Source organism: Camelus dromedarius, chromosome 3 (assembly GCF_036321535.1).
Source record: "Camelus dromedarius isolate mCamDro1 chromosome 3, mCamDro1.pat, whole genome shotgun sequence".
Taxonomy (NCBI): Eukaryota; Metazoa; Chordata; class Mammalia; order Artiodactyla; family Camelidae; genus Camelus; species Camelus dromedarius.
The window spans coordinates 46,779,075-46,795,122 of NC_087438.1; the positions used below are offsets into that span (position 1 = coordinate 46,779,075).

General features: G+C 31.9%; 1 protein-coding gene across 4 annotated transcripts in view; it reads left to right on the top strand.

Annotated features, from left to right (window-relative positions):
- Positions 1-16,048, top strand: part of BDP1 (B double prime 1, subunit of RNA polymerase III transcription initiation factor IIIB) — a 67,679-nt gene that overhangs the window by 18,732 nt on the left and 32,899 nt on the right. For 3 of the 4 annotated variants that reach the window (XR_010378624.1, XM_031446589.2, XM_010974973.3), the window contains exons 11-20: positions 469-616; positions 4,012-4,170; positions 6,605-6,764; positions 8,505-8,596; positions 9,406-9,601; positions 10,396-10,529; positions 11,646-12,678; positions 13,536-13,723; positions 14,176-14,398; positions 15,616-15,794. Coding sequence is in view for 3 of the 4 variants with exons in the window: in XM_031446589.2 (XP_031302449.1) it covers positions 469-616; positions 4,012-4,170; positions 6,605-6,764; positions 8,505-8,596; positions 9,406-9,601; positions 10,396-10,529; positions 11,646-12,678; positions 13,536-13,723; positions 14,176-14,398; positions 15,616-15,794 (2,512 nt within the window). In the remaining variant the exon portion in view is untranslated. The remainder of the gene's footprint in view (positions 1-468; positions 617-4,011; positions 4,171-6,604; positions 6,765-8,504; positions 8,597-9,405; positions 9,602-10,395; positions 10,530-11,645; positions 12,679-13,535; positions 13,724-14,175; positions 14,399-15,615; positions 15,795-16,048) is intronic. The other variant, XM_031446583.2, reaches the window with a different exon arrangement.

Genomic DNA, 16,048 nt, shown 5'->3' on the forward strand with positions numbered 1-16,048 from the left:
TCATTTGTCTTTCTTTAAACTCCCTAGAATGCAGGCACTTTTGACACTAAAGAGTTATTAGTGAATGAGGGCTTAGAGTTTAGGGAAATCTTAGTCTCTTTCTCTATGAGTTGATGTATATTATTTTAAGCAGATAACCAAGAAAAGAGAGGAGAAAAGGTAGTAGCAGACCAGAACAACCTTTCTGTAGAATTTAAATTTTATGTAGTTCAGCTTCACCAGTAAGATTTTAATAAGTGAGTCCTGATAGGTAACATAGTGTGATTTATAGGTATCATAATGCTCTTTTGTGGCTTACTATTAAAAACATTACATATAAAGCAGAATAGCTCAGTGATTTAAGACTTTGGACTTTGGGACAATTTCTTAATCACTGCATTACATTCCAATGTTATATGTAAATTCCTTTGTGCTTTAAAAAATGTTTTTGCTATCATTTTTATAATAATGTGCATTTTATGTTAATAGATAAACGCCTGTCTTTAAGTCCTGAGATAAATGAAGATGAAGGCAATAAGGAACAGCCACTTCCCTCTGTACAGAACATAGACGACATTGTGGGTTTATCCTCCAGTGAAAATGTTGAGAAAAGAACTGACCCTATTCTTTCATCAAGGTATTTTCTATATCTTTACTGATTTTGTCTACATCTTTTATAGGTTACTGAAGGAGGAGTGTGACGTCTCCAACTGTAATTGTGAATTTGCCTGTTTGTCTTTATCGTTCTGTTTGTTTTTCTTCATGTCTTTTGAAACTTTCTTGTTAAGTGCATACATACCTAGGATTGTTCTGTCTTCTTGGTGAAATCACCGTTTTATCATTTGTGTGGTATTATTCTAGTATTGCTCTTTGTTCTGATGCCGACTTTGCCACTGCAGCTTTCTTGTGGTTGGTGTTTGCATGGGTTTATAATTTTCTCTTTGATTTTCAGCAGTTTGTGATGTATCCTGCTGAGGGTTTTTTTTTTGTTTGTTTGGATTTTTTTGGTTTGTTTTTACTTGTGGTAAAAAACACATAACATGAGACCTACTCACCTAACAAGTTTTTAAAATGTACAGTATTGTTAACTATAAGCACAGTGTTGCACATCAGATCTCTAGAGCATTTCCATCTTGCGTGACTGAAAATCTCTTCATTGAACTCAATATTTCCTTCTTACCCCAGTCCCTGGCAACCACAATTCTACTTTCTGTTTCTATGAGTTTGGTTACCTTAGATACCTCATGTAAGTGGAATCATGTAATATTTGTTCTTCTATAACTGGGTTATTTCACCTAGCATAATGTTTTCAAGGTTAATCCGTGTTATTAGCATATGACAGGATTTCCTTTTTTATGGTCAAATAATACTCCATTGTGTGTATATATTACGTTTTCTGTATTCATTTTTCTGGGACATTTAGGTTGTTTTCATCTTTTGGCTATTGTGGATAATGCTGCAATAAACATGGAAGTGAAGGTATTTCTTTGAGATCTTGTTTTCAATTCTTCTGGAAAAAATGGCCAGAAGGGGAATTGGTAGATGATAAGATAATTCTGTTTTTAATTTTTGAAGAGCTTCCATACTGTTTTTCATCGTGGCTGCATTTTACATTCCCACGCACAATGCATAAGGATTCCAGTTTTTCCATATCATTGCCAGCATTTGTTACTTTCTGTTTTGTTTTGTTTTTTTGAATTAATATATAATGACCTGACAGGTGTGAGGTGATACCCTATGGTGAATTTGTTTTGCATTTTCTTGATAATTGTGATGCTGAGCTTGTTTAAATGTTATTGTTGGCCATTTGTATGTCTTCTTTGGAGAAATGTGTTTTCAATTCCTTTTCCGATTTTTTAATTGAGTTACTTGGGGTTTTTTGCTGTTGAATTGTAGGAGTTCCTTTTATATTTTGGTTATTAGCCCTTATCAGATATGTGGTTTGCAGATTTTTTTCTCCATTCCATAGGTTGCCTTTTGACTCTGTTGATTGTTTATTTTGCTGTGCAGAAGTTTTTTAGTTTGATACTATCCTACTTGTCTATTTTTGCTTTTGTTGCCTGTGCCTTTTATGTCATATCCAAGAAATCATTGCCAATACCAGTGTTGTGAAGCTTCCCCCCATGTTTTCTTCTAGGAGTTTAATAGTTTAAGTATTATCTTTAAGTCTTTAATCTATTTTGAGTTGATTTTTGTGTATGGTATGAAATAAAGGTCCAGTTTCTTTTTTTTTTTTTGTGTATGAATATCCAGCTTTCCCAACATCACTTATTGAAGAGACTATCCATTTCCTATTGTGTAGTTTTGGCACCTTGTCAAAGATCATTTGACTGTATATGTGTGGGTTTATTTCTGGTCTGTCTCTTCTGTTCCCTTGGTGTATATGTCCCTCTTCTGAAAAATTTGAAAGCAGTTTATTCTCACATAGGAAAAATACACATATATTGACATGTGCCAATTTATTCATACAGTTCAGAAGATTAATAGTTTCTTTGAAGCCACGCCACAGACCTTGGGTCCTGAACTTGTTGGGTGACAGACATCTAAATTGTAACCTCAGCAACACAACTAATTTCTTAAATTATGCACAAAATAATACTGATGACTTTTTTTAGGAGAAAAACAACACTGTAATGACTGTTAAAAGTCCCAGCTGGTTTTGTAAAACAGTATGCTGATTCTAAAATTGTTATGTAGACAAGAGTAAAGGGTCGTGAATGGTAAAGACAATTTTGAAAAACAACTGTAGAGAAGAAATGTACTGAGACTTATTCTAAAGCTAGAGTGATTAAAGCAGTGTGGTACTGGTGAGGGACAAATTGAGAGGAACTGGATGTAGAGAGGAAATAGATGTAGAATCTAAGAAGAGAAATTTAGGAATCTGATACATGGCAGAGGTAGCATTAGAAATTAGTGGCTAAGGGTTGGACTAACTATTCATTAAATGGTGCTTAGATATGAAAAAGATAATATTAGATCCCTATTTTACCCTATACACTAACTTTCTGAACTATTTAATAAAGACTACATGTATAAAGCACATCTTTATAACTTTTTGAAGAAAATGTAGAAAAAATATCTTTATGATGTCAAGAATTTCTTAAGACATAAAAAGCACAATCATTAATGGATAAAACTGATAAATTCAACTGCAGTAAAATTGAATACTTCTGTTGACAAAAGGCTCCGTGAAGAAAGTGAAAGGCAGGCCGCTGTTTGGGAGGTTTTATGTGTAACATCTAACCAAGAAAAAATATATAAGAAGCTCTGACTGATCTGTTGGGAAAAGACAAACACCTAGTAGAAAAAAATTGCCAAAAAAAAAAAAAAAGGAAGCATGACTAAATATGAATTTGTGCTGAAAACTGAGTGCTAGTTAGTACATGCCATCGGTTGTTTTTTTTTTTTTTTTTTTTTAATTTTTTTTCCTTTTGCAGGGAGGAGGTAATTAGGTTTATTTATTTATTTGATTTTTTGGTGGAGGTATTGAGAATTGAACCCAGGACCTCAGGCATGCTAGGCATGTGCTCTACCACTTGAGCTATATCCTCCCCCTATATTATTGTTAATTGAAGTATTTCATAATACGGTGATCCTCTGTTGGCATAATACAGTGTTAACTGCAACTTGTGTGTGTTGAAACTGTGTCCTAGATTTATGTGACATTTTGGTTAACGCAGTACCATGCAAAGCAAGGATTACCTGTGTAACATTTTAATGAAAGTTAATTTCTAAACATTATTATGATTTCACACATATGTTTGATTTGTGAACCCCATATAATTAAGAGTTCTTTATTTTGTGACTTCTTGAGCACTTTCCCTGTTAATTTGTGGCTGTTACTATCTTCCGAGGTACAGTGTTTTTCAATAACACGGTGCCTCTTGCCATATCCATTTTGATTATTCCATGATATGAAGGATCATCTTCCAAAGTTTTGGCTTTGTATATTTTAAAAAATCTTTTAAATAATTAGGATGAAATATGTATTACTAAGAATTCTTTTCCTCTGATATATTTTCATTTCCTTAGTAGCCAACAAGATGCTGTATCAATAGCAACTGAGACTTCAGAATCAAGTACTTTAGATTTGCCTTCCTCAGAAGTTGGCGTGAGAGCACTGTGTGAGGTGAATAATGCTGAGGACAGTTACACAGAAGAAAGAAATGTTGACCTAAAAAACAAATCACTGTAAGTATTTTACATGGTAGGATTTTAAAGTTTATTTTCAAAATTTTGATAATTTCTTATTTAAGACATGATAATGTTGCTTCCTTTAGGAATTAGGAAGGGACTGCAGACCACTTTATAGAATTGTTTTGTGGTCCTAGTGATATCAAGGTTTTTCACTTTATGTTTCACTACAGAAAGATTGTCTTTTGTATCTGATGTATAATAGTGATATGAGTTATAGCAAAGTGATACCTTATGATAAAATTCTTAAGTAATTTGGAAACCTAAATATTTGCTATGAGATTTAACTTTTACTTGGTTTATTTTTCATGCCTTTTGTCAAAGTAGTAGATTTTGATATTGATGTGTTTAAAGAGATTATGTATTACATTTTCTAGTAGGAAAATACTGGTTAAATGACTATCTTCACTACAAACAGAATAAAAGCACCACAAGGATCTCCCTTTGAAAATGTATCTCAAAAATTCAGACTTCCTTTTTATCTCCTTCCTAGCTCCTCAAATGGGCTTAAAAGCTATTTAGTTTATGAATTCTTATTTTCAGTAAAGCATAGTACATTGAGAAGCAAACTTAACTTTTAAATAAAAATTTAAACTGGTCTTTGGAATAAGCAATATATTCCTATCGTTCAAACATCCAAAAGTATGAGAAGGTATAGAGTGGAGTATCCCTTCTACTATGTCCCCACTCATTCTAACAAGTAACCACTGTTATTTATTTCTTATATTCTTTCAGAGATTTTTTTTTAAAAAACAACATTAAAGCTACTAGAAATACTCACACACACACACACACATTTTTTTACTCTTTTAAAAAACCTAATGGTAATATTATACATACCATTTTGCAATTGTTTGGTCTTATATCTTCATATCTTTATGTAAAGACCTTCCTTATTCTTTTTATAGTTGCATAGTGTTCTGTTGTATTGATGAATCACAGTATATATTATCAGGCCCTGTTGATGGCTATATATGTTGTTTTTACAAACAAAATGCTTAGAAACTTACACCTCTGTCCTTTCATCTTTGTGTAAGTGTATTTGTAGGATAAGTTCCTTAAAATGGGATTGCTAGCCCAGAGGATATATATGTGAGTTTGTGTACATTTACACATTTATGATTCTGATAGGTATTTCAAAAATGCTCTCCCTAGCAGTTATTCTAGTTTATATTCCCACCAACAACGTAAGAAATGTCTCCCTTATCAACAGTGTTATAAAACTTGGATTTTTGTTGGTCTTGATAGATTATAAAATAATCTCTCAGTATGATATCTCTACCCTACACCTTTTTTTGACAGTGATAATGTAATTCTTTCATTCTTTTCCTTCAGTTGCTTATTTAAAAATTTTCTAACCTTAAGAAAAGTCAAAAGAATAGAACAATGAACATTTATGTATTATTCCCCATAGATTCTCTGATTCTTAACGTTTTGTCACATTTGTGCTCACTTGTTCTATCAGCTTTTACTTTGAAGTGAAGTTGAGCATCTTTTCACATTTAAAACCTATTTTTATTTTGTTTTCTTTTTGTGAGTTGTTTGCATCCTTTGTCCAGTTTTTTAATGAGTTTTTTTTTTTTCCCTTTTGGTGGGAGTAATTAGGTTTATTTTTTAATGAAGGTACTGGTGATCGAACCCAGGACCTTGTGCATACTAAGCAGGCACTCTACCAACTGAGCTATACCCTCCCCCTAATGAGTTTTTGATACTGTTTTGTAGGAGCTCTTTATGTTTTAGAGAGGTTAGCCTGTTGTATGAGTTGTAAAACATACTTTTAAGGTTTATCATATGATTTAGTCATGTTTTGGCTATGTAAATTTTTTTATTTTTATGTTACCAAATTTCTCTCTTTTTTTTTGTTTTATGGCTCCTGAGCTTTTTATTAAGTTTGAAAAAGGCTTATCCTATCTCAGGGTTATAAAAGCATTCATGTTTTCTCTATGGTTTCATTTAAATCTTGGATCCATTTAGAATATATTGTGAGTACAGTACAAAGAATGGAGGTAATTTTATTTTATGCCACAGTATTACCAATTTCCCTATCATAATTAATTTAATTTAGTATTTATTTTTAAAATACATTATTTTGTATTTCATCTTATCCTCAACTGTTTTGAAATACTAACTTTATTATATACTATAATCATATGTGTTTTGGAGTCATTTTCTCAGTTTTCTTTTGTGTTCCATTTATCTGTTTATTCCTGTCAGTACCACAGAATTCTGATTATTGATGCTGAATAGTATATTTTTAGCATTGGATAAAACAAATTAGTTACCCCTTCATTGCTCTTCTTGTTCAGTTTTCTTTGCTACTTTTGTTGTAAGCTTAAAGGAGTTTTTTTCTGTCTCTGAACGGATTTTTTAAAAATTTTCCTTTTGAATATGCCTGCGTGTTGGTGCAGTTTAAATGATGTTAATTTTCTAGGGAAACTGATCAAACAGAAAATATTAAACCAATGACGAGAGGACGATTACAGAGACCTAAACCCAATTTATCAAGGGCAGTCGGGAAGAAATCAGTTCTTTCACAAGGTAAAACAGATGCAGAGAGCAAGAGTTTGCATCTAGAAACTTCAGTTGAAAAGGTATGGAATTAGAGACTTTTGTTTGTTCGTTTTTTAAAGAGAATCATCCATTTGGTAACTTATACTTCTGTCAGAATGGAATCTTTTTTTTTTTTTAATTGAAGGGGATAGGTAATTAGGTTTATTTATTTTTTAATTTATTTTTAGTGGAGACACTTGGGTTGAACCCAGGCAGTGGGCTATACCTTCCCCTCTGGAGTTGGAGACTTGATGAAAATTAAAATTATAAAATTTTTTTCTGAACAGTTGGGAATAAAAATATTTAGCTTGTAATTACAAGGAAATGTTACTGATAGTAAAACCAAAATATAAGAACTTTGTACATTAATATCAAATATGTCTTATTAGTCTCATGTTAATGCATTTTCTTTAGAATCTAGGACATATCATTTCAAACATCCTTAGTAGTGACAGATTTGTCTTTTGTTTAAATATATAAAATTTTTATTCAAAATATTTCTTAAACCAGCTATAATAAAATTATATCCACAACCCTTTTGTCTAAACACAGATACATTTCTGTGTTTGCCCTTTATAAACTTTATCTCTTTTTATGTAAGTAAACGTTTCTATAGTTTTAATCATAACATATATAGCATTTAAAACTTCTCTGAAACTGTTCATGTACACTTTCTTGAGGTTAATTGATCTTTTTAATAGCTGTATCAGCTATTAACATATTATTAGTTTACCTAACCATTTCTAATGTTTAGGTTGTCTCCATTTTTTTAACTCTTGTAAATAAAAGCAGACAATTTTGTCACTAGGTAAGGAATCCATATCCAGAGGTGATGGGATTAATGGGCCAAAGTATTTTAAATATTTTTATGGTTCTTGTTATGCATTGTCAAACTGTCAGTGAAAAAGAAAAATCAGTCTATTTACATTGCTACAAGCATTAAATGAATGTTCCTGTTGCCTTATGTCCCTGCCAGCGTTATGTTGTTAAAAATGTCTTATTTTTGCTAAAATAATTTCTAAAATTTTAGTCTACTTTTTTCCTCTTATGTGATCTCTTTTTTATCATACTTTTTATAATCAATTATTTTAAGCTTATAAGATGTTTTTAAATTCTAGAAAATTGGGAAATACAGACTTATGTAAACATTAAAATAAAAATTACATAATTTTACTATCCACATGCAACCAGTCTTTTGGAATATATCCTTCCAGCTTTTCTTTTACAAGATTGAGTAGTGCTATTCAGTTTTGTATCCTTCTTTGGTTTTCTCACTTTCCATAAATATTTTTCCATATCATTAAATGTCTTTTGAAGACATAGTTTTAAGTGACTTGATAATATCCTGCCAGTGGGTGTAACTGGATTTGTTTAACCGTTTATTCATTATTGGATATTTTGTCTGTTTACAGTGTTTGCTATTTTTCATAATGTTTCAGTGAACATCCTCGTACTTAAATCTTTGTCTAAATATTTTTTTAGAATAGAGTCTTAGAAATGCTATTACTGTGTCAAAGAATATGAACATTGTTAAAGCTCTTGATTCATATTGTCAATCTTTCCAGAAAGGATTTACCAATTTGTGCTTCTATCAGTAATGTATGAGATAATATGTGTAAAATATTTGAATTTGCATTTATGATTTTAAAAACTTTCTTCTAATAGTGAGAAGTACAAAAAAGTGAAATTTCATTGTTTTAATTTCCATCTATTTATTTGTTTGTTAGAAAATATGTACTTTTTATACTAAGTAGATTAAATATAAAAAATTATATTTGTAGAATCACATGGAAAAGGATAAAATGAATACATTTGATATTCCTGGAATGGAGAATTCAGAGAGAGAGAACCCAGAAGCTGACACTGTATCTAAGTAAGTATTTAGGAAGTAGAATAAAAATAATAACTCTTAGGAATGACTGTAATGACTTGTTTTCTACTTGATAATGTTGAATTTTATTTTCAGCTAGTGTACATAAGGCTGGTTTTTTTTTTTTTAAGTCTATTTTTAACCATAGGTATTGTTGAAACATTTGGATAATGTTCTTTATGCTTGGTACTGTAGAAGTAAATTATGGTATGGATCTGGTGAATTAACAATTACCCTTCTCCAGCTTATTAAAACAAGATTTTAACAAAGTCTTATTAGATAAATTAATGGTGTTTCTGGATACTCTTATAGCAGGGGATTTTATAAGGGAATAATGAACTTAGAATGGAGATCTATAATAGACCTTGCTCCAATATAAATCTGAACCAGTGGATTCTGGACTATATGTTTGTGCCATAATGTATGTCCCAGCCCCAGCCCTGGAGATACACAATACACAGTGGTAATACTATTACTAATAGTAATACTATTACTAATAGTGGTAATACTATTCCTCAGTGGGGAATAGTATTCCATGCTTGTCAGATACAAACTTTTCCAATATTGTGATGTAAATTTGATTTTAAGATGCTTTTTTATAGTCAGGCTTCTAGGACTATGTTCTAGTGAGTTAAGGTATGAATACCTTTGAGATTGTTCTTGAGGCCACTGTTTAATTATTTTGTATTTCAGATGATTTACTTATTTATCCCTGGGAGAGTGGAATACTGAAAACAAGCAACTATGTGACATACAACTAATTATGTGACTTCAGAATGACCATTAATTTTATTCCTTTGTAACTGTTGTAGTTTGAGTGAAAAAATTTGTCTTCAGGAAGATAATCAACCAAAGGCTTTCAGACCTTCACGACTAATGAGGGGCTTATTGCAAAGGCCCAAACCAAATGTGGGTAAAGCTGCTGAAAGAAAAGAAGTTCTTATGTCACGGGAAATAACTGAGGCCAGTGTAGAGAAGAATGAAACTGAATCCTGTATTGACAGAGATGTAAGTACTTTGATATCGTCTAGTGTTTTAGTTAAACATAAGCCTACTTTCACCCCTCTTTTTAATCAACAATATTATACATTTATGTACACTGTTGATTAAATTTAAGGCCTAAGTCTCATAGCCAGCAGCTTTGATAATTGTAAAGCTACTTAGCTCTCAACTTTCTGGATTTGAAGCATTTACATGATGAATTGTCTGCTTTCACCTTACTTGTGTTTGGATTTGCTTTCCCCCATCACTCAGCAGGTGTTTGAATTACATTTCTCTTCTGAAAACATAGCTAAGTACATGAATTTTAATACTAACTTAAACAAAATAAAACATTAAAAGCTCCCTACTAAAATATAATCTCAACAACAAAGATGAAAAATTTTGGATTATTTACATAATAACAGGTCTTTGTGAAAAGCGAAAGAGTTAGCATATTTTGAGATTTAATTCTCTTTTGTTGTAATTCCCGAGGTCTAGAATGTGATTATAATAATCAAAAGGACTTAGTAAGATAGAACCCAAGGAATAATTCTAACAGATGAGACTGAAGCAGTTGCTTATTTTCTGACTGGGAGAAAAAGAATGGGGGCTTTGAGATGAGGTAAAAGGTGTGGCTTGTGACATTTTCTATATCTAAAGAAAAAACATTAAAAAGCACCCCTTGAATATCATTTTATATTTTGAAATGTTTACCATTTTCCTTGTACTCAAATTGTATATAATTTTCGATGAAATCTTTTATAAAGGGGTGTTTCATTGTGACATGGGAAACATTTTTTAAAATGTTATTTGCTATTAAGACTCCTGAACAGATAGAAGATCAGTCATGTGAAAAGTTTGAGTGTGAAGACATCACATCACAATCTGAAGAAAAGGATACTTCTTTTCAAAATGTGCAATCAGATGAGCCCACAGCTCTTAATGAATGTCTAAGGTCAGCTTCATCTTATTGATGATAAAATATTTGGATTATATGTAAAATTTTAGAAATTATTAATTTTTTAAAAAACAATAGCAAATCAGACTAATTTGTTATCTGTATATCAAGTTACATAATATTTACAAGTATAAATTCACCTTTCAAGGCAGTTTGTGTCATTGCCTTCATGATTTCTCAGTTGTTGGTGGTTTGATGAGTTGATTTACTCATCACAAATTAGACCTAATGTGAATGGTACTGTCACTTAACATAGACATTAAATTAGATGTCTCTATCCAAATATGAAAATGCTGCTTATTTTCTTAATATTTGTTTCTTTGGGATTAGATTGATCACATAGTACCTTTGTTTAAGGTTTACATAAATTTTATGTGAAACTCTTATGTAGAAACTCATACTTCACATAGCCAAAGCTCTGTTTGTTACTTCCCCACCAGAGGATACTGAACCAAATTGACAGAATTAATATGCTTTGAAAACCTTTTTTCCTCTTGGGAATGGTCAGGGCACAAAAGTAGTGAGAACAGAATAATGGACTTCCATGTATGTACTGTCTAGTTACAGTAACTTTTATTATTTTACCAGTCTTTACATTTGAAGTCTGGCCTGTCGTGTACCTTCTTACAGCTGAATGAGCCTGTTTAAGTATTCTGCACCTTCTTTAAATTATACTTCCATCCAGCTATTTAAGATCCTGGTCAGGTCTGGCTATATAAATGAGTTCTTCAACTCTTAACAGCAAGACATGTGTCTGGGTAAAGGATAGTAGGGGTGAAGACGTAGGAATAGCAGGCACAAACTGGCCTAGCTCCAATGTAGAGGACTGGAGAGTCTTTCTTAGCTGCTACTTTAATTGACCTTATTGATAGATTTCTATGTATATAATAAATGTGTTTTTTTAAATTTACTCTAAGTTCAAAGGATGGAATTTTCTCTCCTTTAGTTTTTAAATTTAGTTCAGAGATTCCTGACACTTCCTTACTTTTTTTATTTAAAAAAATTTTTTTATTTGAGAGTTCCTGGCTTTTCAGTAGTGATTTCTCAACCATCATCTCTTAAGTTGGCAGTCTGGTTTAAAACTTGATTGTGTCTTTTTTTTTTTTTAAATAGTGTTAAAGAAGATAGTAAAGCAAATAAACAAGTCCCAATTCTAAAGACTCGATTTCAGAAACCGAAGCCAAATATAGGAAGAGCTGGAAGAAGAGAAATTTTCTCAAAGGAAGAGTTACCAGGGGAAATTCTTTCTCCTAAGGAGATGACAGCAGCTTTGCGAGAAACTGTAAGACTAGAAACCTCACCAAGGGAGAAGGTTCCTGAGGAGACTAATACTACTCAAGAAATGGAGTCAGATTTAAAAGAAACCATAAGAAAAGCCATCTCTCCCAGGGAGAAAATATCAGAAATGAATGATATCACTGTGGAAATGGAGACAGATTTAAAAGAAACTGGAAGAGAGATTTTCCTAAGGGAGGAGGTACCAGAGGTGACTGATGCCACTGAGGAAAGAGAGACAGATTTGGAAGAGTCTGAAAGAAGGGAAATACCCCTACAGGAAAACGCTCCAGAGGAGGTCAGTGCTATAGGTGACATGGAGACAGGTTTGAAAGAAACTGAAAAAGAAATTTCTCCAAGGGAAAAGACACTGGAGATGATTGGTGCTGCTAAGGAAATGGAGACAGATTTGGAAGAAACTGAAAGAGAAGTATCTACACAAGAAAAGGCCTCAGTGGTCAAAACTATAGGTGATGAAATGGAAATAGATTTGAAAGAAATTGGGGTAGAAATTTTCCGAAGGGAAAAGGTACAAGTGGGGATCTGTGCCACAGGGGAAAGGAAGATTGATTTGGAAGAACCTGGAAATAGAGACATTTCTCTAATGGAAGAAGTATCAGAAAAGATATCTGCGATTGAGGAAACAGAAGCAAATTTGAAAGAAACTGAAATAGAAAATTCCTTAAGGAAAAGCAGAGCAGAAGAGATCAGTGCTACTGAGGAAAAGGTGACAGATTTGGAAAAAACTGGAATAGACATTTCTCTAAGGAAAAGTGAATCAGAGGAGACTGGGACCTCAAGACAAACTGAGACACATTCATTGCAGAGCCATAGTGGTGACTGCAGTGCTGTGCATTCACTAAATATTAAAGTACGTATTTTTCTGTTCTTTAAAAATATTGTTTTGAATATTTTGAAAATTTCTTTTCCAGAGAAACATTATCAAAATAATTCTAGGATTATTGCCCTTATATCCAACAACATTTAAGGTCTCTTAAAATGTAAAGTCTTTCCCAATCCTCAATTCTGTTTCAGGACCTTGAAAAATTATATAATCATTTTAAAAAATAATTAAAAATTTCTTTTAATTGTGGAAAAGTTACCATTCTTTTTTTAAAAAATAAATGTTTTATTTTTAAAATTTTGGGGGGGTAATTAGGTTTATTTATTTATTTATTTATTTTAATGGAGGTATTGAGGATTGAACCCAGGACCTCATGCATGCTAAACAAGCACTGTACCACTGAGCTATACCCTTCCCCAAAGTTACTATTCTTAATGTCATTTTAAAGTTACTCATAGATAAAAGGAATATGGGAAATTGGACTGAATTTGTGTTAATTCTAATAAGAACATACATTGGAATTATTTCTTTTGACTGTATCTATGTCAGTTTTCCTATTTTCTGCTCTACCCCACTTCACTCCACTTTTAAAAGTTCATTCTATTAAAAGTTTCTTGTTAATTGAAGGTCAAGCTATTCTGACATTTTCTAGTTTTCTAACTTTTTTTGAGTAAGTAGTGCCATTTGTAGTTTGAAAAAATCATAATATGCAATATAAACAGAAGTTTCCTGTGTTTTAATATTTTTATGTAAAAATAAAAAACCTCGAACTTCTGCTTTTTTAAAGACAATGTGTAGAATATATGTGTACGTATAAAAGACAATTTTGTTTGAAATTTGTGAAATGCTTAAGGAATCTTGTATGTGTGTTGATTTACTTTCAGGACATTAGCAGTGAGATACTGTCCGTGGTGCATACATTTGTAGAAGAGAAGAGAAATTCTGAAAAGGAGGTACAAAGTCAGCTGAGTCATTTGGAGACTTCTTCTCAGGCTTCTGATCTTGGTAAAATAGAAGAACAGAGGATGCAAAGTCCAGATGTTCCAGAGCAGTTTTCAGATATTAATTTAAGGTAAAAGTATATATAGATCTGTGTGCTTTCAAAGAGAAAGCATATAGTTATATTTGCAGATTTTGTTAAACTAAATGACATTTTAAGACACATCATCTGTAGCATAGTGTTAGAGATTTTAAGCGGGTTTGGGGAAGACTGGGAGAGGTTTGAGGTCATTCTACAGTAGATTGTGAGAATTACTAACATACAAAATTATATGTAACACATATTCCTAAGTCAGTACAAGTATGACAAACCTGTATTTTCTTTGTGCAAAGATGTTATAATTCCTAGGCTTATACCTGGATTCTACAACTCATGTTTTTTAGAATCTACCAAATAGTCCAGTTTGTTTTCCTGTTAAGAATTAGAATTAAATATTTACTGCCAAGTCTCTAAGGTTCTCCTAAGATTCCACTCCCACTGCCCCTTCATTTCATCCTAAAGTTTGATAATCCTTGTTCCAACAGCAAATCTCTTCCTCAAGAACAGAAGCCATTTGAAGTTAAACCAGCACCATTTGTGAGAAGTAGATTCAAAAGACCAAAGCCAAACTTAGCAAGAGCAGCTTCAAAGAGAGAGACTACGGAAGCAGAAAAATATGCACCTGGGAAGAAAGTTGAAGCCGATAAAACAGAGACTGTTGTGATACAGCAGAAAAGTGAACAAACGCATATTCTCCCTTCTCAACATGTGAGTGTTGTTTAAGATGGAGAATATTTGTTTTAGTTATTATAGTTACTAAAATAAACACTTGGAATTGAAATAATGCAAATATTTCCTCATATAATTTTTACTGTGTGTGATATTTTTATTGCTGTACTTAATGTGCCTCATTGTTCCATATGGTTTGTGTGAGAACCTTGATCTCTGATGATGGGCAAGTGTGTCATGGGAAAGATTTTAAGAGGCCTGGGCTCAAGTTCAAGTTCTGACCTTTATTCAATAGTTGACCATAGCCAAATGATGCAACCAGTTTCTTCACTGGAAAATGAGAATGATAGTCCATCTTTATTTCACTCTGTTGTGAAGGCAAAAAGTTAAAAGCTTGATATGAGTTAAAGAAAATTATTTTACTTACATTAACTTGGTCTATAACAGATTAAGATGTGTGATACAGCATCAGAAACCTCGAAATGAAACGTTAATGCTCATAAGTTGAGTATTCTAAACTTGAGACGTATTTTTTGAATTAAAATTCTTTTTACATCTTAGCTTAGTTCTTACTATGCTTGAACATTTGTACTTTTTCCTCTTAATCTTATATTTAAAGAAGATAAATAACTTTTTATTGATTATTTTAACTGATTATAAAAATTTCAAATTGCAAAAAATAAGTCATCTAAAAAATGAGAGTCCTTTATAATGGCCCATCTCTCCCTCCCAGGTTGATCGTGTAGCAGTTTTACATATATCTGTCTAACCTCTTCTGTACAGACACTTATTTATAGAAATAGTGTGCAGGTATTTTCATTGCTTTACAAAAATGGCATCATAGCTTGCCTTCTGATTTTTTTCACTTAATACAATATTGTGAACATTTTTTTGGATCAATATATAGAAATTAATCTTTTAAATGACTGTACTGTTAAGAGTACAGATACTATAATTTATTCAGTTCCCTACTGATTGGTCTTGTTTTCAATTTTTTGTTTTTCTTTTCTTTTTCTTTAATTTTTTGGGGGGGCCTATTGCTATAATAAATATCCTTATATATAATTTTCTAGATATTTATTTGAGTGTTTTTATGATATATTTCTAGAAGTAGAATTGCTGGGAATTAAAATTTTTGATAGATACTACCCTGTTGTCTCTACAAAGACTATATTTATTCTTCTACAATTTATTAAAGTTCCTATTCCCTTATACTTTTAATAACTCGATGAATTTTTTTTTTATCTACCTTCTAGGATGTGGCTTCCCTAATGACATCAAGAGAAAGTGACAAATCAGTTTGCAGGCAGGAGGAAGCTGTGGTATTACCATGTCTACAGACCGAAAAGGACTTTTCACCTTCAAGTTCTTGTGAACATAAAGAGGAATCTCAGTCTACACACGCCCAGGAAAAGAAATTAGTTGTCTCCATGGGGTAAACAGTGGTAGTTTTTTAAAAATCTTAAATAAGGAAATTCTTTCAAATATTTCTTCATTTTTGAAAAAAATGTGTTAAGATATTTTAAAAGTGAGTATCAAGAATACTTGGTTTACTTTTATTCCTATGGCAGACTGCCTAAAATAGAAAATCAGATTGATTTTAATACTTGCCTGCTTATGTCCAATGTTAACTGCTTAAGATCTTATACAGAGCAATATATTTAAGCATATGTGTATGTAAGGTATGTA